Here is a 27,405-nt window from a genome sequence, read left to right on the forward strand (position 1 = left end):
TAAACTAAAAATCATTAAACAAAACACTAACAAAAAAAAACATTGATTTCACTTGCAATTCATTTTTTTTGTTAAAAATAATTATATATATATATATACAGTATATAACTAAATATATTTAACTTTTTTATATGTGGTATATATATATATAGTTGTGATTTTTTTTGTTGAAAATAATATTTATGTATATTTATAAATAATAATAATAATAATAAATAATTGCCTTAAATAACAATTTTAAAAAATCATATACATATATATATAATTAAAATAATAATAATAATAAATATTTTATGTTTTATAATACATTATATTTTTTAATAATATTGGTTTAGCACCTAAAACATGGATTGTTTTTATTTTCAATGATTGGTTCTCTTCATTATTATTATCTAAAAAATAAATAAATAAAATAATGAAGATTTGGTTTATTTTGTTGTTATTCAAATTTTGTTTGTGCTTCAAAATTAATTAATTAATTAAAAAAAAACAAATAATTTCTATTTATATATATATATAATTAATGACTAGTTTAGTAGTACCGTAATAATGATAATAATAATAATAACAATTAGTTTCTTTTAATAATCTCTTATTTAGTTTTGTTTGCTTTTGTTTATATCCCCTAATATAATGGTAGCGCTCGGAATCAAATACAATACTAGTTATAAAAAAATAATAATATTTATATATAGATTCCTCTGTCTGTATATTATTAATATATGTATATAAATATATAAGAGATTTTTTTGTTGTTGTGTTTAAAAATCAAATAAAAACATTAATGGGATTCGTGTGTGAAATGCATTTTTTGTTTTGAAAAAAATGTCAGAAAATTAGTTTTTTTGTTATCTTTTTTTTTGTTGATGAAGAGTTTAGTTAGTAGTTTAGTGATTAGTTAGTCCATCAACATCTCAGACAAAAGCCCAACACTCCAGTGCTTTGACCACAAAATCTTCTTCAAGCGATAGCATAGAATTGCCAAACGTTTTGCACGGATGAGATCGGCCATGGAATAGGTCGCCGTCCAGCCAGAGACCAAAGTTACCGCTGAGAAAAAAAATAAACAACAAATTAATGGTTTTAAAAATCATTGGATCAAAACTAATTGATCCGACATTTTTGATTAGGACATACTCGCCAGCGCCCAGCGATAGGCTATTTTGGTCGCCCTTAACAAAGAATAGATTCTCGCCGGTCCACGGATAGACCAGTAGCTGCGATGAATCGGTACCGAAAGTAAACAAAAATGTTTCGCCCGTACCGTAGAAGTGGTCACTGACACGAAGTGAACAGGATATCAGTGCACCGAATATCTGTTAAGACAAACAAAACAAACAAACAGTTATCGGGCGGTTAATGGCAGTCAACAACAACAACTGTGTGACCGCCAGATGGTTGTCACAAACAATAACATACCGATCCGTAGGTATCTTCGATAATCATGAGGACAGGGCTCTCGAATTTGTTCATTTCGCGATACAATGTCTTCAAACTGAACCCGTGTTTTGCCGAACTGTAGATCAGTGTCCACGAGTAGCCTTCGGCTCGGGCGGGAAGGTGTCTGCACAGCTGATCCCAACCAATTGTGTGGCAACAATGATGATGATAATCAAAGATACAATTAGTTTCATTAATTTAAGTGATGTAATGAATGATACCTTTTTGCGTCTTTCATCGGTTAATATATCGGTAGAACCGATCAGATCGGGTAACGGCAGGTCTGGCGGCGGCGGGTTATTGTGGACATTGATTTGTGGACGACTGGTGTCACCCATAACACCGTTGGTTTGCATTCAATGGGAAGTATATTATATGATAATTAAAAATAAAATGATATATTCAGTGGTCAGTGATTGCAGACAACAACACCAACAACAACGACAACAAACTCTTGGATCTCAGAGCTGATCCCAAGAAAAAACTATATGATATTTATTTATTAATTAATTATTTTTTTTTTAAGCCATTTATATTATATATAATGTTGTGTTTTCAAAGAGTTTTATTTGTTTTGTTGTTTATTTAACATCAATAAAGACATTGATTTTCAAAGACATGTCAACAACAGACACCACAATAACAGACACCAAACATACAGACAGACTGTGACTTCACTGTTAAACAGAGAGAGAGAAAAACACTTTCAAAATGCAATACTGACTGACTCTACAGTTAAAAGTCTAATAAGTATTGAAAATATTTTATCATTGAATTTGTTTTTTTTTTGTTGTATTAAAAAATAATATTGTATTCAATATTACTGTATATATATTGTATTGTTTTAATACTGAGAGAGAATCGGAGAGTATAGTGAGTGAGTGAGTGAGTCAATGAAATTTTGGTGAATAAATGAGTCACTGATTGAATTAGTATGTGATTGACTGTTAGTGAGAGAGAGAGAGAAAGAGAGAGAGAGAGAGTGAAAGCAAACAAAATAGTTATACGTAAATAACGTTAAAATTGATAAAATGTGTTGATATATAGTACAGTGTATAGTAAAGTTGACATTCACTTTATGTAATCGTAATGGGGGTCAGGGGGCAGGGGAGGGGAATAAAATAAGCCAAATAAATAACTAACGCTGTATACCGATAGACATACGTACATACATACACATACACACACACACACACACACACACACACACACACACACACACACATACACACACACACATACATACACACATACATACACACATACATACACACATACACACACACACATACATACACACACATACACACACATACACACATACACACACATACACACACATACACACACATACACACACATACATACACACACACTCATACACACACATACACATACATACAGAAAATCATATAATATGCAATACAATATATACTTAATACTACAAGCAACTCCCCCATGTGCGATTTTTAAGCATCATAAATAATTCTACATGTTACTAGTGGTAGATCTGATTCCATTCCCATTGTTTTATTTTCCTAAAAGTTCCTTATGTTCCCTCCCCGGGAATTCCTAGGAAATTTATTTTATTTGTGCTACCCCACCACCTTATTAAACTCTAAACAACACATTTTATTATAATATTTGCAAATATAAAACGTAAATATATATTAAAAATATAAAAATTTTAAGTTATATTGATTAAATAGTTTAAGCTAAATTGATTGAATTGAAATTTAGTTTTAAAAAAATTTAATAATTTTTTGTGTGTGCAAAATATTTAAGTTTTTTTGGTAGTATTTATTGTACTAATTATTAGTAACTAGTATATATATATATATATTAATATATAATTTCCCAATTCCAACAATAAAATATTTTCCATATTTTCAGTGAAAATTGCAGGAATTTTTTATTATTATTAGTGAACTTTCCTCTCTGGAAATGTTGATCGACAACTCTATATGTAACCACTATATACTGTATACAGTGAACTACACACTATATCACTGTATATATATGATAATTTATATAATAAAAATTGACAACATCGATTGCCCTTGATACTTTTTTTTATTGACTTATGTATGTTTTTTGTGTGTTGTTGTTGTTGGGAACATATATATCTATTTATATCATCATTGAAACTACAACAACAACATGATGCTGCTGCTAGTTGCTACAAAATACATATATATATAGATTATATATTATAGAATATATATATATATATATATATATATATATATATATATATATATATATATATATATATAGATTATATATTATAGAATATATATATATATATATATATATATATATATATATATATATATATATATATATACATAGATTCTGTATTATAGAATATATATATATATATATATATATATATATATATATATATATATACAGTATATAGTAATAATCCATGTTGATAAATTATCGTCAAACATCAGATAATAATAATTTACAGTAATTATTATTATATATATATGGCTTAATGATTGATCACATTATATAATATATATATATATATATATATATATATATATATATATAAGTTTATTTTTTATTTATTGACATATGTTTTTTTGGTTGTTGGTTGCCTACCATTTGGGGAATAATTTTTTAAAAATGATAAATTTTATGTTGTTATACAATATTATTGATAGATAGATAATATATATATATATATACAGTTAAATATGTTAAATGTATATATATATATAAGCAATCATTATATAATAGATTAAATTAGTGATGGGCAACAAACTAAAAATAAAATATTTTTTTTAAAAAAAATAAAATCAATATTTTTTTCATCTATCGTTTATATATATATATATATATATATATATATATATATATATATATATATATATACTATGATATATATATATAATCAATAATATCAAATAATAATAATAATTTAAAATACATATATCTATCTAATTTTTAGTAAACACATCATTTAAATTATTATTTTTTTCAAAAAAACAACAACAAAATTATTACATAAATTAATAAAACATTCAAAAAATTTTATATTCACTTTAACATCAAACAAATAAAACAAAAAACAATTATTATTTTAAAATGCTGTCCAAATATTGTGTATGTGTTTAAATAAAATTAAAAATTACAATTTTTTTAGAATTAAAACTAACATGAAAAAATTAATTTAAATAATATAAATAACAAAAACATAATTTAATATACAATATGTGGTCAAAGCATGTGTTGTAAAGCATTATTATTTTTTGCGGTACAAATTGTGTGACAAAATTAATAATATTTTTTTAAAAAATAATTAATTTTCTTTAATTAAACCCTCAAATTTGTTTTGTTTGTTTGTTTGTTTTTTTTTCGGTACAAATTGTTTATTATTATTATATATATCAGAATATATAATATTTTATTTTTGGTATTAATATTATTAATTACGGTAATTATTATTATTGTTTTACTATAGAAAAAATAATTTATATAATATCCTATTATTATTATAATTATTAATTTACTAATATCAAGAATATTAATAACAATTTTAAAAATTACTTTACAATTATACGGTAATTAATTAATTATCACATTTATAATATATATATATATAAGAATTTGTTTGTTTGTTTGTTTTTTTACATAAAAAACTATTCTCATTGTTCATCGTTGTTGTGGTTATCGTCAAAAATAAAATAAAATAGTCTAGCTAAAAAATAACCTTTAAAACATTTTTTTAAAAAAAACTAAAAAAAAATTATCCAAAAAATATATATAATTAACTATCGATTCAATCAATCAAATCAATAAATCAAATCTCGTTTAATGTCTTTGAGTTTGGCCAACGATCTGAGATATTGGTGTAAAAGTTTTTCGGTAAAAAACGGCATAAACGGCGACAAGCCTTCCATAAAGCCGATGTGTCCGCCCCGGGAGGTCACTATCATTGCCACGTGACTGGATTCTTCTACTTCATCGACTGGAAGTGCTATTATGGTATTGAAAATAAAAAACAATTGTCAACAACAACAACAACAAAATAATTAATAACAATTTTAAAACAGAGAGAGAGAGAGAGACAGGAAATTAATAAATTTTAGTTTTTCTATACAACAAAAAATTTCTAACATTTTTTTGCTAATATATTATATTAGCAACAATGCGATAAGTTTTTGTTTAGTTAATAAAGTACAGGTAAATAGTACAGTAAAAAATAATAAATAAAAACTAATAAGTTTTAGATAAGTAATGTTAAAATAATAATTGAATGACTAATACTATATATAAAAATTTCTAATAATACCAATGTTATGCAAGGTTTTGGATTTTAGTGGGGGAGGGGTATTTTTTTAGCCATACCCCCTGAATAATACATATTGTATATAGTTTGTCATAATTATCCATAAATATTGACAATACATAATTTCCTCAACAACAAAAAATTACCCAAATTAGACTCAAAATTTTTAGTAAATTTCTAATCTATAAATTATATACTAAATATATAGATATATATATATATATAATAAAGTAGCCAGATAAAAATTTAGGTTAAACTGATACTATTTATAACATTATATACGACCCATACATATATATATATATATTTGTTACTATACGTACCACAAACGGGTGCAAAAATATCGTCGGCAGCATTCAGACAAAGTGTCGGCCGCTTAATGCAACACAACTTTCCCTTATGACTAGACTGTAGATAATAGTCTTTAACACTCTTGAAACCCCACATTTTGATTGTAAAACTTTCGTCAAACTCTCTCAATGTTTTACTTTTGTTTAGATCTTCAATATTGATAACCGAATCAAACATTTCTTTATTATCGTTGATTATATACAACAGAGATCGGGTCAGATGTTGATTGAGTTTGTAGTTTAGACCGGGTTTTTCTAGACTTTCGGCACCGGCTAATAGATCCCAACAAACGGATATCAGTAGAGCCGCATCGACCAGCGCTTTGTCGCCCATATCTATCAGATAGCGTCCCAATACAATACCGCCCAACGATATACCGGTGGCCACTATTTTTGTTTCCGGATGATTGTGTCGGCGCATGTGATGCAATGCTTGTTTAAGATCATCGTAATCGGCAGCGCAATAGAAACGCGGTGTTGTCAGCTTCATATTGCCCCGGCCCCGATTGTTGAACACTACGGCCCGATAGCCGAGTGAATGGGCAACGGGAACCAATGGTTTAATATATTCAGTTTGGGAATCGCCGGTCAGTCCGGGCAGGAATAATGCAATCGGTTTCAATTGGTCATCGATTGTCGTACCCGACGAGCTCGGCACGGGTTCACTGGTCCTCGTGGTAGTCGTTGTTGTTGTTGTTGTTGTCGTAGTGGCCTTGGCTTCGGGATCGTACCAATCGAGTGATATAAGACCGCCATCGGGTGTATAGATATATTCACTGATAATTTTTTTTAAATAAAAATTATTTATTTAAATAATAATTAAATTAAAACTAATATCCTGTCAGAAAAAATCAAAGTTCAAGTCTCTCTCTATCTTTCTATTCATAAATATTTTAGTTAACATTATTTTATTTTTATTTTGAGATAAATCTAAATCACGTTATAATTAAAATTATTATATTATTTGATTTGATAACACTTATTGAATTGTGGACTTTGAACATAGTTTTTGTGATTATTGCCAAACAAATTGTTAAATAAAATTCATTATTATATATTATAGAGAAAATTACAAAATAAATATATAATATTAAGAAATAAATTATAAAATTGCAAAAATACTATTGAATTGCTTTTAATTGCAACTCAAGTTTTTCTTTATGACTAACACTAATTTGTTATACTAATGAGATAGCTATTTTAAGTTAATAATAATAATAATGAAAAATTATTATTATTATTATTATTCAATAAATCATTGCGTGAAAAGCAATTTCCTATACAATTGTAGTTTTCATATGTTATATACTATATTAATAACTAATTATATATATATACATAAAAAAAAATTTATAAAACAAGAAAAAATAAATAATATAATTATTGAAATAAAAGCATACATTTTAAGAGAGAGAGAGAGAGAGAGAGAGAGAGAGAGAGAGAGAGAGAGAGAGAGAGAGAGAGAGAGAGAGAGAGAGAGAGAGAGAAATAAAACTATTAAAACTAATGGACAATAAATATCAAATAAAATTATTATATAAAACAGAGAGAGAGAAAACATCAATAAATTAGTGAAGCATTTAAACAAAATAAAAAATATTATTATTGATTTATAGCCTAATTATAGGTCAAACATAACTATCTATATTTTAAGGTTAATATTAATTATAGAAAACAGTTATAAATAAACGTAAAATTTAGTTATTTAACTAAAAAAAAAACTAAATGCAATAAAAATTAAATTTTAGTTAATTATTAATATATATATAGTAATAATTAAATTAATAAAATTAATTACCGTCTATAGGGTAGGTTCGGTAGTCGGCCGCGCAAAAAGTTGGCCAACGCTGTCTGTATGTGTGTCTGAATGGCCCAAATTGGTGGCCAATATTTTCGTTGAATCTTCGAACAGTTGGCCAACAAAAACCATCGAAACTTTCCGTCGGCACAGAAAAAGGCCGGTTTCTGGTGTGAGGAAAGAGAGAGAGAGAGAGAGAGAGAGAGAGAGAGAGAGAGAGAAATTAAATAAAAATTCAATCAATCAATCACTTCAATTGATCCACAAATATAACAACAACAACAATCATTCACATACTAACTGATCCCATCCATCAATAGCTTTGACATTATAATATCAATGACTATCATCATCGGTAATGTTGACCACCACAACACACACACACACTCATACAGACAGACAGACAGTCGCGGATCCGATAAAATGACAAATTAATACATACCGTAACCACTTGTCGAAGATAATAGATAAAGAAGACAATGGCAAATATGATGGCCACAAACCATCGAGGATAGGATAGATAAAATGCTGTCAACTGATCCATCCATATGCTGACCATTTCAAACATTTCGGTAATATAGTCGGCCGACGACGGCGACAGCAACGATATGGACGACAATCGGGACATTACTGACCATCGCTGCTGTTGTTGTTGTTGTTCGGTAGTCATCTTCGGCGGTATAATAAAAAATATCGACGGATTTATTATTATTATTAAAAAATAAATAAATTTATTTAATTATTATTATTATTATTATAATTATATCATATATTTAGTTATCACATAATGTTTTGGATATTAATATAAAAACTATTTCATCAAACAATTGAAACTTTTATGTTTGGTTTGAATTGTTATTATTATTATTATTATTATTTCAATGTTGTATTCAAATATGTTTTATAGTTATTATTTATTTTTAGTTATTATTTGCTTTAATAATAATAATAATAATAATAATAAAGTAATGCTTTTTCAATGCTATGCTATGTATATGTTGTACTCTACTGTACTTACAGCTACAGTACAGTGTATACACTAAACTGGTATAACATATGACAATATACTGTCAGATATACTATATATACTATACTGTATTTCTAAATAAATTTAAAAAAAAATCATATTTCAGGCGCACAATAAACTAGTCGATACTGTGTGTGTATAGATTTAATATATATATATATATATATATATATATATATATGTATTCATATATAAATTTAAATATACAATATATACAGTATAACTGATAGCCTATGCTGGCAATGTATATACAGTGTGTACACTGTATTAAAAAATTTTTTTAATAAATTTAAATTATTTTATATACAGTGCGATACTATGACAACCAATAATAATACTTTAAAAAATACAATTAATAATAAATTTTATTATTCAAACAATATTTACAATAATATTATTTATGCATAATATTTACAACAAAAATTATAATAATCTAAAATTAAATATATTAAAACAAATAAATTGCCATAAAGTTTTTAAACAATATACAGGTATAATAATAATTAAAATTTATTAAAGTAAAAAACTTTATAACTTTATAATGTTCAGTATAACTAGTAGTATACTGTATACAAAAAAAAATCATATATTCAAAAACCTCAACAAAAAAATGTTTATTTAATTAACTGTTTTTATTGTTTATACAGTGTATTCAATTAAATAATGTATTGTATCAATATGTATGTAAAAATTTAATGCTGTATCAGTTATTTTTACATATATTATAGTATTTAATATATACAAAGTTTTATATAACACTAAGTATATAATAAACAGTATATACTGTATGTATTATTATACACAAATGTGGTATGTATATGTAAATATTGTTTACTGTACATGTACTTTAAATGTTTATGTTAAAAAAAATACTGTATCACGTGATATTTGATTTATTTAGCATGCTAAATTTTTTGTTTGTTTTTTTTTGTTTGTTTATTATTAATTCATTGATTATATTTTTATTATATTTAAAAAAAAATTATTTTATAATTTCTATTGTTATTTAACAAAATAAATAATTTTTTATATTATATATAATATAAAGTTATAATAATATTATCATATAATTAAATAACTGCATTGTTTTGGGTTAATCTACTATTTTATATACATTATTATCATATCTATATCCTATAGTTTATTCAATTATGTAAAACAAGCAAAAAAAAAAAGTTTTTTTTCATCTATCAATTGAAACCACAAAAAATGTTTCAACAATTATAATCACACATTAAATCAATGAAAAAATGTTAATAATATTATTATTAATAATAACATTAATTGCAATTTTCTTAATTAACTACTATTTGGTGTCAAAACTTATCGTAAAATATCTGCTTATCATCAGCGGTGATGACCAACTGTCCGCCACCTCCGCCGCCGCTGCCGATGACGACCGCAAAAGTCATGCCCTAAACAAATGGACAACAATTATGTCAGAAAAACTTAGGATCCGGTTTGACGACTATTTGATGACCAGTTTGGATGGTCTGCTGCAGAGGTTTGTCTATACCAGTAGTAGTAGTAGTAGTAGACCTATTGATGGTGATGTCGATGAACACAATAATTGTTGCGGCAATCGGCTGTCCATCGACAACGAGACCGAAACCATAGGCCAATTGATTACCGATGAATATGTAGACTTCTGGTACGATCTGATTGGTAGCGATAATCGTGATTTTGTCGGCGATTTGCAGCATATATTGCAATTGATTTTTACCGATCTGTACGACAAATGTCTCAAACGTATCGACAAACAACTGTTTCTCCAGAAGACACTTGTCTTAGTCAAGAAACATCTGAATCAAGAAGACAACAGAAGACTTACAACCATTGATACGGCAAACGATTCGCAAAGAGTCGGAAAAATTGTTGACCGACTTCTCAAGCTTACGGCTACCGATGAGATTGTCTCAGTGGTCGACAATTGTCGTCTACGCCGACAACGACGACAACAGCTATCATCGCAAGAATTGTCTGTTTTTGTTATTATTAAACAATTGATAACACATTCCGTATTCATTCCGATCATTGATCTGATATCAGATGAAAAGTTTGTTTACGAAAATCTATTAGTTTTGTTGCTTAAGAACACTGACCACAAACTTATAGATAATTATAATAATAATAATCAGAAGACTTTGGACACGGATTCAAAAGTCTCTGAAATCATCAGTTGTAGTGTTAGTAGTAGTAGTGGTGGTGGTGTGACAACTAGTTTATCAATGAAAACCATTGATGAAACAATTGATATCATTAAAGTCGACGACAACTTATCTAATATTAAACATATTAACAAACTTTTGAGAGTAAACTCCAATTGTAATCAACAAAAACAACAACAACAACAACAACGAGAAGATGAAAGAAGAAGAGGAGGAGGTATTTATTGATTAAATTATGTGATTAGTAGTTAATTGACACAAAAAAAAATTTAAACTTTTTTTTTAATTAAAGATAACAATTTGAGATCAACTGAAGCGAATGACTTGAGCGACAACGAGTCCATCGGTGGCGGCGATCTTATGGTGGAAGCGCTAGAAGTCGATGAAAATGTCGATCACGAAAAACTTATAGCAAATCTAGTCATCAAAGATATTCAAGAAAACAAAGTCTCTAACAATAGTTCCTATGTTTTGTATGGCATTGAATACGACGGACTGTTCCCTAAGACAGAAATCAGCGACTGTATCGGTGATGATGATGTTGATGGCGATGACGACAATGACATCATACGTGAAGATCAATACCTAATCCATCAGAGAGTGGTAGTCTATCGGCGTTTCAGTGAATTTATAACTTTGCAAAAACTATTGGAAAGACAGAAATTGTTTCGACGGCTAATGAAAGGCATACGAAAGCCGTCGGCCATACAGATAACGGCCCAGAATTTGCTATCATTTGCCACGGGATCTACAAATACCCGGTTGGATGTGTCAACCATTGAATTCAGACGACATTATTTGCAAAACTATTTGCAACAGCTTTGCTTACGTCAGCCAATAGTCGATAGCAAAGAATTCCAACAATTCTTGGCCTATGGAAGTGATGCTAATATTGTCTTTATTGGCCACAAATCATCCGATCGACTGTTGCCTAACATTGATAGAGCACTGTATAGGGGTGTCAAAGGAGCCATCAGTTCAATCATGAAGAATGCACTGCCAATTGAAGCACAAGTCGGTCGAATTGATCCGACATTTGGCGAACGGCAGGTATCGGACGTTGAAAAAGTTGGATCAATTAGATCCATACAGACAGCTGTCGAGTCCAATAATTTGATGCATTTGGAAACAAAACTGGATATTATTTGGCAACAAACTAATTGTGATAATACTTTGATAGACGACATCATCACCGGTGATGATGACTACGATAATGATAACAACACAATCATTGATGATTTATTAGCTGTCAATTCACCAGCAATTCTTGGTCCCCGTTCTCTGGGCGATGGATGCGAAGATCCAACTATTAATGAATGGCAAACCACTACTACTACTACTACTACTACTACTAGTCAAGAGTCGGCGGCGGATCTGATCCAATGTTTACAGCAATCAAAAAATCTAAATCAATTGATGTCATCTTCATCTTCATTATCATCATCTAGTCTTCTGCTAATTGATTGTTTCATTCAATCTCTAACAAACAGATTACGAATATTTTATTTAATATTATTGTCAAAACTTATTGAATTACTATTTGGATCGACAATTGAAAAGTTTGTTTTATGTTATTTAAATAATTTACTTTAAAATTATTATTATTTTTATAACTATAATATTTTTAGACTAAATTTAATGATTGATTGATTAAATATAATTAAATTTATTTTTTAATTTTTTTTTATAGACTTATTAGCGAACTATTAGTTAATGTCGTAACAAATGATATGTTTATCAAACAAATACATTCATTACATCTGTCTGTTTGGCCAAACAATAGTAGTCGACAGCAGAGGAATAAAGTCAACAACCAATCAATGGTTGGATCAGTTGATGGACAACAACAACAACAATCTTCAGACACATATGTTCAGCAAACGGTTGATATTATTTATTCACAGATCAGACAACAGACTACTACTACCAGTCCCTGTGTGTCATATATTTTAGATATACTATCAGTAAAACAATTTCTATACAATTGTTTGTCAAAACTATCCAATAGTTATTCAAACAAACTGTTTGTCTATAATTTTATTGAATTACTAGTTAATGAAATTGATGATCAATTTTAACTAAAAGAAAAATCATATCCTATTTGTTGTAATTTATTATATTTATTGAGAAAAAAACATTGTTTTCATAAAAAAAAATATTTAGGCAAATAATAGTTTTATTTTTTTAGATTTATTAGGTAATTATTATACAATGAAAACAAAATCAAATTAAACACTTGAATCGCAAATATAGTACAAATGATTTATGTTTCAAATTTTTTTTTAGTAATAAAATAAATGATTGTTTTTTATATACTTTAGTTTTAAATAATAATCAACTTTTATATCTTGAAATTTGTTTGTTTTATTACTTATATATATATATAAAATAAATGATAATAATTATTATTAATAATTAAAATCTTAATATTTGTATACAGTATTGACCAATTGGTTGAATTGATTTGTTATCATTGATTAGTAGTTTATCTTTATGTCTAATTCTATCCATTAGTGCCATAATTTGATCCATATTTTCAAACAACTGACCGGAAAGATCTACTTTACTATCGATTTGTTCCAATACTTTAACAGTTGTATCGTTTGGATTCATTAGAAATTCTTGAATATGTGAATCCATTAGAATAGATATCCAATCGAATATCTGGTGTTTACTCGACGGTAATAAATCGGATAAGAGTTCCAGTATTACCAGAATCTGATCCCAAGACAATTGTGATGATTTCAACTGCGATATCATAAACATATCGTTGAACGGCAACGACAACAATGTCTCCAACAGTGTCCGCAGGTCTTCGCTATTTCGGTTTTCCTGGATTTTTGTCGAACAAATTCGAACCAATTTCAAGATAAACTCTTCAGCTATGATACCATTCATTTGTTCGACAATTACAGTCAACCGATTGATAATCTCGTCAAACGAATCATCTGTTTTGACTTTTTGGAAATCTTCGCAAATACTTTTCAATTGTTTATTAATATCCGATTCAAAATCCGATTGTTTTGCTGATGTCTTAACTTTGCCAACAATTTGCGACAGACTTATGGTCTGTACTCTTAGAGGAATCGCTAGAATACCTTTAAAACATGTTATAAAAACTGTATCGTCTATTACTGTCGAGTCGTTAGGCATCGGTTCGTACGGTAAAACTAGTTGTCGGCCACCAAGTCGTGACCCGTACTGTGATTCCCATAATTCCATTCCGTAGTTGCCATCCATGGTCTGACCGATAATACAGACACTGCCCAAACGGGTTGCCGACAAACTGATTATACGTTTCATAGATGTGCCGACCAATGGAAACAGTTCGGTAACTGATTGGCCATCCATTGAATAAATAACAAACTGATTATCATTAGTCGGCGATTTTTTGGCGACACTCAAAATCGTTTTAGTCTTCAAACTGAGTGACCAATTGGTAAACGATTGATTGGCTAACAATTGTTGGCGATCTGTCTTAACAATTACATTGGTATCAGTGCTGAACACTAGCCGATAGATTGACTTAATTTGTTGACTATTATTAGTTGAATCATTGTCGGCAACGGCGGTGGCGGCGGCTTTGGTAATCAAATAGACAACAATCGCGCCATGGATTTCCTGGTCAACAAAACCATCGATAAATTCAATGGACTCGTCGTCGGCGATAATCGACTGCTGCTGCTCTACCCGTCGGGTTTGTATGGCTTCGCTCATTATCTGACAATAGCCGTTAGCGTAGACAACAATCGGCTCAATGGCAGCCGCCGCCGGTGGTGTCTGGCCGTTGTTGTTATTATTGTTGTCCAATGCAATAATACCGGCGATAGCGGTATTCACAAAGTATTTGGCCACTCGTGTCTTGATATCCGTATGACCGCTGCTGCCGCCGTACGTCCACTTTGTCAACGAGTTTGGTTCCTGAATGGCCAGCATATATTCGGCGCCGCCGTCATTCTTGTCGCGATAGGTGACCACTGGAAAGTCGAGTCGATTGAGTTGCGGAAAAATCCAGCTTTCGGTCGGCACTAAATTGGTACCCGATTTTGTATCGTAATTGGCCACCAAATTGACCGATTCGGTTACCAATATGTGGCCATTGCCGCCACCGTCGCCACCGCTACCGTCGGATTTGCATTTACAGTAGCGGCTGATTCTTGTGGCCAATGTTTGGTCAAAATTGTTATTATGTTTGACAATATCGCCGAAACACGAGTTATCAGTCATTGTTTATGTAAACAAATAATAATAATAATAACAAAACTATACAAACATTTAAATACTTAAAACACTATATTATTAGTAAATAATAATAAATTAAAATACAATTTAATTGTTAATTAAAAATCAATTTATTTTTTTTTTAAAATTAATTTTTTGATTGAATTTATACTGTATTTCATAACAACAAAAATTGTGTGCAAAACATGTGAGACTATGTGTTAAAGTTCATGCTTTACACTCATAGGTCTACAAAACATATAGACATAGAGAAAATGCTTATAAATCCATTGTATGTTTAATATTGTATTTATACAATGTTTTAGCCCCTTAGCGGTTATCATTGCCTGTATAACACTAGCAAGCATTGCATAGAGTATTATAAGTGGATAGTACAGTATTAATTACAATACAGTACACTTAGCGCTATCTATTGGTTGTAATTAATACTTAAAAATTAAATCCAATTACAGTATGTACTATATATTATTACATAAGTGTTTAATTAATTTAAAATAAAATGTGTTTTTAAAAAAAAAGAAGATATTTATTACTAATTATCTGTATTTTTATATAATAATAATAATAATTAATAAATAAATTTAATTCACATTAAATTTATAGTAAAATTAATAATAAAACATTTTCAAAATAAATATTATTTTTATTGTACATTGTATACTGTCTGTACTGTACACTACTAGTGTTCGGACAATCTAATCAAGGAACGGAAAGTTTTACCCAAAAAAATAAAATTCCTCAAAATTTTCCCCGGAATTTTAAATATTTTATCTAATTAAATTAATATTAAAATATATTAAAATATTTAAAACAAAATTGTAATATTATATTGATTAAATAAATATATATATATATGTAAAACATTAGTTGAATTTTACGGCATTTACTCATTTGACGCACCAATAGATTAAAAAAAAAACTAATTTTATTTTTATTAAAACATTTTATTTTAATACGAAATTGTATTACAATTTAGTTTATATGTTGCAGTCGTGAAGCACAGGTATATCTAAGCATAAAATGTAAGGTCAGTGCTGACACTTATATAGAGATTTTAGGCAATACTTGACCCATAAAATAGTCGGCAGTTATTTGAAAAGTAATAAACATATAGAAAGTGAATAGTTTCTATAAATTGCAAAAATGCTAAATTTAAGTCTATTTGATAATTAAATTATTGCTATATTTTAGTGAAATATAGATATTTTAAAGTTATTTTCAAACATAAAGTGTTTATACTTTACATATATTTTTTTAAAAATCACTAAATTTAATATAGTACAATAATCTTGAGAGAGGGAATTACTAGATAATAGGGAATTTTAGTTTTATAGTAAATAATATATTATTAAGTTATTGACTACCCCTTCACTTAAGCGCTACAATTGAAACATAAATTATTATTGTATTTCATATGTTGTACGCAATGTTTGCTATAATATAATAATAATAAGAAACGATTAACATATTACGTTCGCACTTTTTAAGAAATCTAGACCCCCTTCCTCCCCTATGTTTGCAATTGCATGTTCCTAACCGCTAACTCCCCCTCCCACCCCCACCACCACAAAAAATAAAATATCTAAATGCGAACGTTCTGAAAGTCTCTACCCCTCCCCTCTCTCTCGTTCCCTTTAGCCAACCCCCCTCCCCTCAAGTGCTGACGTAATATGTGAACCACCCTCTAATGTATTCAATTATTTCATCACTAAATATAAAATAGTAGTAATTTTTTTGTTGAAATGTTATTATTATTATTATTATTATTATTACAGTATTAGTAGTAATCAAACAAACAAACAGTGGTTTTGAAGAAAAAAAATTAATTTTAAATAAAACTTAAATTTTTTTTTTTTTTGAAGACATGTCCCGAAACGCTAAAGTAAGTGATAATTAAAATTAATTGAATTTAATTGATTGATTGATTTGATCCCATCATCTGTTTTTGATCCCATCTGAACAAACAGGAGGCCATCGTATTGGCCATCGATTGTTGGCGCGCGATGTCCGCCGAAAGTACTGACGGCACCGATGACGCCGACGCCGCCGATGACGGTAATAGTGGCCGTCAAACACAATACCAATTATCTGTTGAATGTCTGGAAAATATTATCCGGCAGAAGATATTTGCCGAATCCAAAAACGAGTACCAATTGATCGAGTTTTCGACGGCCGCCGCTGCCGCCGGCAATGGCTATCGATTGTTCAACAGTTTATCTCAGCCGGACTTTACACTATTGACACACATTTGCGGTCCATTGCGTGACCATAATTCAAGCGCGAGCCCGTCTAACGGTTAGTTTCGCAAACAATTGATTAACCGATTTAACCGATAGTTTTGTATTATTATTGTTGTTGTTTTCAATTGATCTGATCTATCATTTATAATGATATTAGTGATGGATGTGTTAGGTCTGGCCATCAGACAGTTAGTTGAAACCGAGAAAAAGTTTACCGAAAAAAAGATAGCATTATTGACAAACTTTTCCACATTTACTGATGAAGATTACAAACGTTTTGTCCATCAAATCGGTTACCAATTGAAACGATTTGATATTCAACTAATTGTTATGTATGTATAATATCCTTTGGATTCAATCAATTGATTGAAATGTCTTGAAATTGTTGTCTTAATTATAATTATTAGATGCGATTTCATACCGAGTTCTTCAACTGTTCCGCCAAAACAACTGTCCAAATGTCAACTAAAAGCCTTGAAACTGATGGAGTATATCGAAGAACAAGATATTGGTTACTACTATCAACTACGTAAGGCTGTCCATCAGTTCAGTCATTTTGTCGGTAAAAAGACTACACCCGCGGCCTGGTATTCGACACTTGAATTGGGAAAAGGTTTGAACGCATTGAACATACCTATTGGTGCACTGATGAAAGCGCAACAGTTTAAAAAGAAAACAGGAATCGTTATATTCAAACCTCCACAACAACAGGAGACACTTCCTGCGGCCATCGAATCGGGTGCCACAACATCGGCAATCATATCATCATCAATGGACACCAATGATACAGTTGATGTTAAACCTAGTTTAGCTACCATTGATGGTCAGATTCAGTTGATAGTTGACAATCAAAACAACAGTACTGGTGATCAAGCAGTAGAATCGGGAACTATCTATCAATCAGCTATTGATGGTACCATCAAAAACATTGAAAAAGAAGAAGTAATATACGCTCATAAATATGGACAGACATTGGTTCCGTTCAGTGACGACGACAAGAAATCATTTGATTACACCAACAATCAGAAAGGTATGCGTATTCTGGGCTTTGCGTCCGTCAATGATATTGATATAACTTATCGAATGGGCCAAAAAAGTTGGTATCTGTTTGCTGATCCGCGACCAAAAAAACACAATCATCGACTAGTATTTCAGACATTGGTAGCGGCATTGCTTGATATGCAATCGGTGGCCATTGTTCGGTACAATTGGAGCGACAGATCCAGTCCACAGATGGGTTATCTAATGCCACTCATCGAAAGCAACAACGAAGGCAACGGCGACGACGACAATATGTTTCTGGTGTTCACTCAGTTACCCTTTGATGAAGATGTTAGACATTATTCGTTTCCATCGTTGTATAGTAAACCCCGATTTAGTCCCACTGATGATCAATTGGCAGCTGTTGACGGTTTGATTGATAGTATGGATTTGATGACTGCCGGCATCGATGAAGACGATGGTAATCCTAGCGAAGCATTGCTAACAGAATCCATATATAATCCACAAAATCAGTATTGGTTTCAATGTCTATATCATCGGCAACTCTATGGTACAACAAAATCAACTGAAATGCCACAAATGTCTGATAGTTTAAGAAATTGTATTGAAATTCCACGAAAAAATCGACAAAAATCTATCGAAAATTTAGTAAATATTTCCCAAAAATTTCCACTCAATTCCATAAAGTCTGCAAACAAACAAAAATTGGATAGTATTTCATCGCAACAATCAATCGATGATTTACAGCCAGATATCAAAAGAGTTAAGATATCTACCGATGAGGACAATAAAATTGCTGCCAATATTATGTCCAATATTGACGGTATGATTGATAATCGGGAACCGTTTGAAAATGTATCCAAAAAACTGGACAATCAATTGAATGAGTTGTTCGCCGATCGCAACACTGTTGACGCAAATTGTGAACAAATTGTCGATTTATTAGACTTTTATCGCAAACTATCGCTTATGTATTCGCAAAGTAAATCATTTAATCAATTGATGTTAACATCGGTTAAATCGTTTCGCGGAACAGATTTCTGGTATTATTTATTAGCAAAAGAGCTAACATTGATCTCAATGAACGACTGTTCCGATAGCGATATCAGCCAAGAAATGGCCGATAATTATACCAATTTATCCGCCGATGATAATGAAGATAACAAACCCATAGTTGTCAAACAAGAACCACAATAATTGTATTTAAGGTATAAATTAAAGTTTGTTTAATATCTATATATTTTTTTGATGTCATATTAAATGCATGATTGAATAAATTTATATATTTTATACAATAATAATAATAATAATAATAAAAGTTTGTTAGTGATCATCATATTAAATATATATAACATTTGAAAATAAATAAATAAAACAAAAAATATTATTTCAATTCACCAAAATTTATAATTATATTATTATTATTATTATTGATTTATAATTAAATTAATTAATAAATAATTCGATTTATAAAAAAAAAGTTTCGGCAAAAAAATTTGTGAAAGTTTTCCCAAAAATTTTTTTCGTTTCCTAAATATTTTTTTGTTGTGCGAAACAAATTAAGATTTATTTTTTTTGTTTTATTTTTTTGTATCATTTGTTGTCCATCAAAAGTCTTAGACATTAATCTCTCTCTCTCTCTCTCTCTCTCTCTCTCTCTCTCTCTCTCTCTCTCTCTATTTAACTAACTGTTCCGGCAGTAGTGGTAACAGCCATGAAAAGAGATGACCGATAATTATATACAAAAAAATTTTTTTATTTAAACCAAAGATGATATGGTTGTCAATCAAGAACCAGAATAATTGTATAAAAAAAATATAAAACATTTTTTTTCTAAATTTTAGTATTTTGTTGTTATGTAGTGTTGTTTTTTCGTTGATTGAATGCATGATAAATACAGTAAATATTTATTTTATATAATAATAATAATACGATAAGTTTGTTAACTATTGTTATCAAATAATATAATATATATTATATTATTTTTAAAAAAAAAGATTAAAAATATAAAACAACAACAAAATTATTATTACTGTAATATTATAATGAGATATCATTTAAAGTTAGTTATATCAATATATATATATATTGTTGGTTTAAAATGCTTTGAAGCATTTGAAATTATCGCTTGAATTATATATATTAGTATAAATTTAATAAATAAAATTAAATAAATAGAGATATAAAGTTTGATAAACCGTAAAAATATTTAGTTTAATTTTTTGATACTAATTGTACGCTTGTTTTTGTTGTATATGTTTTATAATAGCAGTATAATTAATATAATATAAATGATAAAAAATTTATTATCATTTAAATTTGAATAAATATTTAATATATATATATATATATATATATATATATATATATATTGAATAATAATACTAATAAACAACAATAACAGTGTACCGTATATAGGACTATGAAATTTGATAGAAAAAAATATATGGGAAATATGTGTCAAACAAACAATGATATAATAGGTTATCTCAACAAAACAACAAAAATGTATTATAAAACTCTCAGTATTTCACTCATCACTCATTAGGAATGGGTATTGAAAGTCAAATAATATTAAATAATAATAATATGGTTTATGACATAAACTTTGTGTATATGTTTTTTTTTATGAATTAATGTATTACAGTATTATACGGTAATTGAATTTATTTATTTTTTTTAATTATGTAATAATAATAATAATATCTATGTGTAATATCTCATTAAAAATCATTATAATAATTAAAATAGTCTACATATCTTGTTAGTAGAGTCAATGTATTATAATATTTATTATTATTATTATTATACTATTGTTATTATTCAATTATACAGTACATTGAATTAATTGAATATATATACTGTATATATATTATATTATATTTCAATAATAATAATAATAATAAATACCATGAAATATGATATATCAATGGTATATATATATATAAAAGTTTATACACTATATATTATATACATATTTGAAATTATTTTTGTTAAATATTAATAGTCATTCAATGTGTGTGTGTGTGTTATATACAGTAAAGGTTTAAATATATATATATATTAAATATTTTAGTTATGAATCATATAACTTATGATTATATTATTAGTATTATTATTATATTAAAAATTACTTATTTATTAAAAAAAATCATTATATGTCACACAAAAAAATACTCTCCAGCGGGGAATCGAACCCCGGTCTCCCGCGTGACAGGCGGGGATACTAACCACTATACTACTGAAGATTCAATGAACTATTTCTAGTATAATTGGAGCTTGATCAATTTTAGCAATTTTATACTATGTAAGTTTTATTTAATTATACATGTATATAATATACATTTTTTTTAAAATTTAAAAAATTAATTTTTAATACAACAACAAAAATTATATTTAATTTATTTAACACATATAATAATTTCTAAAAATAATTTCTATATTGTTTTAAGTGTATAATAAATTAAGGAAATTTTTAAAACTTAAACTTAATGTTTTTTAAAAAAAAAAAGTTTAAAATAAGTTTTCGATTAAATGTATTTTATTTTAACAAAAAAAATTTTTTTTTTAAATAAAACACTAATGAAAAGTTGATCAATGATTGACATATAAAATATATTGTTATTATGTTTTATAATGTGTTATATACAGTATATACCAGTACTAGTAAATTGTGTGTCAATTGATGATCACATAATACAATAATAATAATAATAATAATAATAATGTGATTCACATTACAGTAATACTACAATAGATTATATATATAAATACAGTATAAGTATACTTATATTAAAGTGAATTAATGTATTAAAAAAAAACTAAAATTTTTATAAATTTTATTTTATTTATTGTTTAATTAACTTATTGTCTGATTTTTTTTTGTTTGAAAAAAGTATATGATTTCTGTGCCAAACATTTTTACTAATAGTTTTTATTTTGAACTGTATATACAAATAATAATATTATTATTGTTGATACATGTATTGTCTGTTTGAATATTTATTCAATTGTATGGCATATTAATATTAATATTATTATTAATAATAATTTTTTTTTGTATTGAAAGTGCACACACTTATGCAAAATGTATGGGAACTACATGTATATAAACTTTTTTTATTTTGTTGTTTTATTCAATACAAGTGCTGGGAATCGCCGCCAGTCAGTCAGTCAGTAGTATTAGTAAAGTATTGAATATATATACTATAAAATTGTATACAAAATATACCATTTATTATTATTTTTGTAACCCCTATTAGAGAGAGAGAGAGAGAGAGAGAGAGAGAGAGAGAGAGAGAGAGAGAGAGAGAGAGAGAGATCCCTCTCTTAACGCATCAAAACCTGTTTCTCTCTCTCTGTGTGTAATAAATAATAATAATAATAATAATATATTTGAAAAAAAAACTTTTTATTTTTATTTTGCAAACTTTGCATTTGATTACAGGTGTAGTTACAGACTCTCCTCATCTCTAACCTGAGCTCACATGTAGTAGTGTTTGTCTCTCTCTATGTGTGTATGCAATGATTACGACAGTAATACTGTAATATTTGTGGCATAAAAACGGCTAAACATTTATATATATATATCTGTAGTATAAATCTGTGTGTGAAAAAACAATTGGTTTGATAGACCAACCACTACTACTACCGTACATACAGTTCCCCTCTCAATATCACTACTGGGAACTAACAGTTTTCACTTTTTTTTTCTAAGTGTATATATATTTGTGAAATTATTATTTTTTGTTGTTGAAAACTATTTATATATACATCAATATGATGTATCAATAATTTTTGTTGATGATATTATTATGACATAAACTATATATATATATAAATATTTTTATATTTATATTAACCACAAAACCAATAAAAATAAAAAAAAAAGTTGTTTCACTTAAATACATTGTATGAATAAATCACTATCATATCAATCAATCACTAAACAAAATTTTTTTAACAGTTATATTTCAATATATATATTGTGCATTAATTATCATAAATTTTTATTAATTTTTTTTTTAGTTGAATTAAATTAACTTAATTTATAAATTTTCAACACAACAAAAATCATGTGTTGACATGTTTTGTGAATTTTATTTTGTTGTTTTTTGAAGAAAAAAATGTTTTATATAAACATTTAAACAAAATAATAATATTTTGTGTGAATATCGATATAAATTTTCATATATTAATATAATATTTTTTTGTTGGGTATTAGTAGTGTGACCTTAAAAATTGTAATTTTATAATATTATTATTTTTTTAATATATATATAAATAGATAAAAATAAGTTATATTTTATTTTTATAACAAAACGGCACGTATTTTTTTCTAATAAAAAAAACAAAAAAATAATTTATGTGACAAATATAATATATTATTTGATTTTGATTTGATTTTGAAAAAAAACTAAAATATAATTTGTAACAACAAATTATAAAATACAGTAATAATAATAATAATAATAATAATATTTGATTTGTGATATGATTATTAGATACACACAAATAATATTTCAATGTTGTTAACCTACTAATAATGAATTTTTAATTTTGGTTTTTTTTACTATCAATTAATTTTATTTTTATTTTTTTATTTGATAATAATTGTCCTGTTTTTGTGTGTATGTGTGTTGAGTGTCTCAATAATTTGTTAAATGATTTATTTATTCATAAAAAAATCACTGATAATAATAATAATAATAATAATTAGTTCATTGAAATTGTATTAAATATTTTCTGCTGGATATATCTGAAGGAAAACTTTTGTTTTAAAAAAAAACTTTTTACATATATTTAACTGTAAGTATTTAATAATAATTATAATTATTATAATTTTTTTATAAATAATTAATTTGTTTGTGTGTGCAAAACCTTGACTATTAATATTTATTGTTATTATTATAAATAATATTAATCATCACTGTATTGTGTGTGTGTTTTGTTTAATATATTTAATTAGTTAGTAATTTTTTTTAATACAATAACTATCAATTAAAATCATATTAAAAGTTTTAAAATAAATATTATATAAATTTATTACAACTATTTTTAAACATTTAACATACTTTTTTAATATTAAATATATAAATATATAGTGAATATAATTGGGGATACATTAATATTCAATAGGCTATTGCATTATACAATAATTATACAAATATATATAATTAATAGTATTTAGTATTGAATTTAGTGTTATTGAAAATTATTGATTATTATTATTAAATAAAAATAATTTCACAATATTTATTTGAAAAATATTTTTGTAGTATTTTTTTAAAAATATTAAGCAATTTAGTTGTTTTTTTTGTTTGTATATATCTATAATCTGATGATAATAAATATTAAATACTGTATAATTTAGTTAATACATATAAATATCATAAATCCTATAATTTGTATTCACAATAAAAAAGATAACTTTATAATAACATTAACAATAAAAATAAGAAATTACTCTCTAATCCAAACAAATCTATATAATAATGTTTTTTAAAAAATAATAATAATAAATATTTTTTCCCCTAAAATCATAATAACTATTATATATCTTTAAAAAATATTTTCTTAAGTAATATTTGATAAATATTTATTTAAACATTTCTCTCTCTCTCTCTCTCTCTCTCTCTCTCTCTCTCTCTCTCTCTCTCTCTCTCTCTCTCTCTCTCTCTTAATATCTCTATATTATTGTTGACAGAAAACAATTTTCAAAAATAATATTATAGAAATTTTTGTTGTAGATTTTAAAGAAAGATAGATAAAGTTATTTACTGTATTTTATTATTGTTATTGTTATTATTGTTGTTTTTGTTGTACTAAAACTACAGGTATGTACTGTATATACATTATATATATAAGTCTAAGTCGTGGATAATCATTATTATGATTACATGTATTATTATTATCATTACTATACACTGTATATCTACTGTACTATACATCCATGAGAGATGATTGACCACCAATGATGAAGATATGCCATACCTGAGCTACTTTAACAGTTCACTTCACTCCCACTCACGATCTTATAATTATTTGAAGGCATACTTTCCATGCATTTCAATAGTTTCAGTACTCTCTCTCTCTCTCTCTCTCTCTCTCTCTCTCTTTGATGTATTACTTGAGTATCTAAGAAACTAGTATACAATATATATGCACTTATATTATGTAATATTTTGTTTGCAATAAAAGATTATCTCTCTCTCAAAGAAAATATGCCAGTAGTTAGTTGTTGTGTAATATATCGCTAATTTCATTAAAAAGTTTTTAAAAAGTTTTTAAAAAAAATAATTTTATGGCTAATTGTATGAAAACACGTGAAATATTTCGATACGCTTTCCTCTCTCTCTCTCTATGTCTGAAAAAAAACAAATTTATAATTTTTTTTAAACAAAAAATGTTTGGACACAAAATCCTGTTCAAACACACAAACAAAAAAAAAGTTATCATTAAATTTAATTATCATTAAAATAACAACAAAACAAACAAAAAATGTTACCACAAATTGTTTGATGCGATTTTTGATTATTGTTGTTTAGTTATGTACAGTTTATATAATATATTATAGTTTAATTGTATATTATATAAGTATATAGTTTTTATATAGATTAAACAAAATATAACCCATTATTGTTGTATATCTAAAAAATGCAATTTATTAATAGAAATATTTTTAATGTGATAATTACTAAATATAATATACAGTACAACATATCATATAAAAGTTTTTTTTCCCAATTTGTTTTGTTGTTGTTGTCGTCAATCTATTAAGTATTTTATTTTTATTACAACAAAAAATATATCTGAAAATAATAATTGAAAAATAAAAACACAATTTAATTTAATCGTGATTATAAATATCCAAGTGACCATATAATTAAAAAATTACTAAAATAACTACCATTTTTTTGTGGGGTACATTATATAAATTAATATATATATATATATATATATATATATATATATAATTTAAAAGAGGGGGTCATTGACACTAGTTTTATATATTATATATATAATAGTATTTAAACATAATATATATATATATATCATATAATCATTATATATGTGATTATGCATTAACCGTAACTACAAAATAACAAAACTAATAATTTATATTAAAAAAAAAAATTAAATAATAATTTTGTTTTTGATGACCACTAAGTTGTTAATTTATAGTAACATTATTATTATTATTATTATTTTGTTTGAATGACTTAATAATTATAATTTTTTTTTTAAATGATTTATAATATATAAATATACAGTATATTTATAAAAAAATTATTTAACCATCATAACTTTATATATATAATATAATAGTTATTAAACTTAAAATTAAATGCCCCTATTTTATTTTTTGATGTATCATCATCATCACCAGTCAAATGTTTCACAAAAAAAATAATTAAATAATTTTTTTTTTTGAATTTTATACAACAAAAAATCAATAAATATTAGATAATATTTTGGTAAATAATTATTAGCAAAATAAATAAATAAATAAATAAAGTTAGTCATGTGTGTGGTATTTATTTATTTATTTTTAAAAAAAATTATTTATTTATGCTATTTAGATAATATTTAGCCAGCTTACTATATATATGTTATAATTATTATTGAATTTTTGTTTGATTTTAAAAAAAATATATATTATTTCTAGATTTAATTTTTGATAAAAACTAATTTATTTATTTATTAAATAACTAATCTTTAAGTGGAGTATCAAAAATGTATTTTATAGTTAATTTTTTTTAAAAATATTAAAAGTAAATATTTTATATAACATTTTTAACATTTACATCAATAATATCTATTTATTATATTTGA

At 26.5% G+C, this 27,405-nt stretch overlaps 5 protein-coding genes and 1 non-coding gene across 6 annotated transcripts; 2 read left to right on the forward strand and 4 right to left on the reverse strand.

The window, feature by feature from the left end:
* Nucleotides 1–546: 546 nt before the first annotated feature.
* Nucleotides 547–2,182, reverse strand: LOC128955014 (oxidation resistance protein 1-like). The gene is made up of 4 exons (XM_054300641.1): nucleotides 1,662–2,182; nucleotides 1,420–1,572; nucleotides 1,138–1,316; nucleotides 547–1,050 (listed from the first exon to the last, which is right to left on the reverse strand). Exons 1-4 carry the CDS (start codon nucleotides 1,794–1,796, stop codon nucleotides 915–917), a joined length of 603 nt encoding a protein of 200 aa, XP_054156616.1. The 5' UTR covers nucleotides 1,797–2,182; the 3' UTR covers nucleotides 547–914.
* Nucleotides 2,183–5,027: 2,845 nt separating this feature from the next.
* LOC128955009 (protein ABHD1-like) lies at nucleotides 5,028–8,589 on the reverse strand. The gene is made up of 4 exons (XM_054300634.1): nucleotides 8,334–8,589; nucleotides 7,892–8,058; nucleotides 6,067–6,869; nucleotides 5,028–5,431 (listed from the first exon to the last, which is right to left on the reverse strand). Exons 1-4 carry the CDS (start codon nucleotides 8,559–8,561, stop codon nucleotides 5,247–5,249), a joined length of 1,383 nt encoding a protein of 460 aa, XP_054156609.1. The 5' UTR covers nucleotides 8,562–8,589; the 3' UTR covers nucleotides 5,028–5,246.
* Nucleotides 8,590–10,241: 1,652 nt separating this feature from the next.
* On the forward strand, nucleotides 10,242–13,164 carry LOC128956094 (uncharacterized). The gene is made up of 3 exons (XM_054301777.1): nucleotides 10,242–11,303; nucleotides 11,379–12,645; nucleotides 12,777–13,164. The coding sequence occupies exons 1-3, from the start codon at nucleotides 10,355–10,357 to the stop codon at nucleotides 13,162–13,164; spliced, it is 2,604 nt and encodes an 867-aa protein (XP_054157752.1). The 5' UTR covers nucleotides 10,242–10,354.
* A 263-nt stretch (nucleotides 13,165–13,427) lies between these two features.
* On the reverse strand, nucleotides 13,428–15,313 carry LOC128956095 (uncharacterized). Its single transcript, XM_054301778.1, has one exon. The coding sequence runs from the start codon at nucleotides 15,311–15,313 to the stop codon at nucleotides 13,502–13,504; it is 1,812 nt and encodes a 603-aa protein (XP_054157753.1). The 3' UTR covers nucleotides 13,428–13,501.
* Nucleotides 15,314–17,103: 1,790 nt separating this feature from the next.
* Nucleotides 17,104–19,809, forward strand: LOC128955005 (X-ray repair cross-complementing protein 5-like). Its single transcript, XM_054300629.1, has 4 exons — nucleotides 17,104–17,210; nucleotides 17,296–17,623; nucleotides 17,726–17,900; nucleotides 17,976–19,809. Exons 1-4 carry the CDS (start codon nucleotides 17,193–17,195, stop codon nucleotides 19,765–19,767), a joined length of 2,313 nt encoding a protein of 770 aa, XP_054156604.1. The 5' UTR covers nucleotides 17,104–17,192; the 3' UTR covers nucleotides 19,768–19,809.
* A 1,937-nt stretch (nucleotides 19,810–21,746) lies between these two features.
* On the reverse strand, nucleotides 21,747–21,818 carry Trnad-guc (transfer RNA aspartic acid (anticodon GUC)). The gene has a single exon. It is a non-coding gene; the product is annotated as a tRNA-Asp (tRNA).
* Between the last annotated feature and the right edge of the window lie 5,587 nt (nucleotides 21,819–27,405).

The sequence above is a fragment of the Oppia nitens genome, unplaced genomic scaffold (assembly GCF_028296485.1).
Source record: "Oppia nitens isolate AA-2021 unplaced genomic scaffold, nextdenovo-longstitch-racon4-pilon3 scaffold2_pilon_pilon_pilon, whole genome shotgun sequence".
In the NCBI taxonomy this organism is placed as follows: Eukaryota; Metazoa; Arthropoda; class Arachnida; order Sarcoptiformes; family Oppiidae; genus Oppia; species Oppia nitens.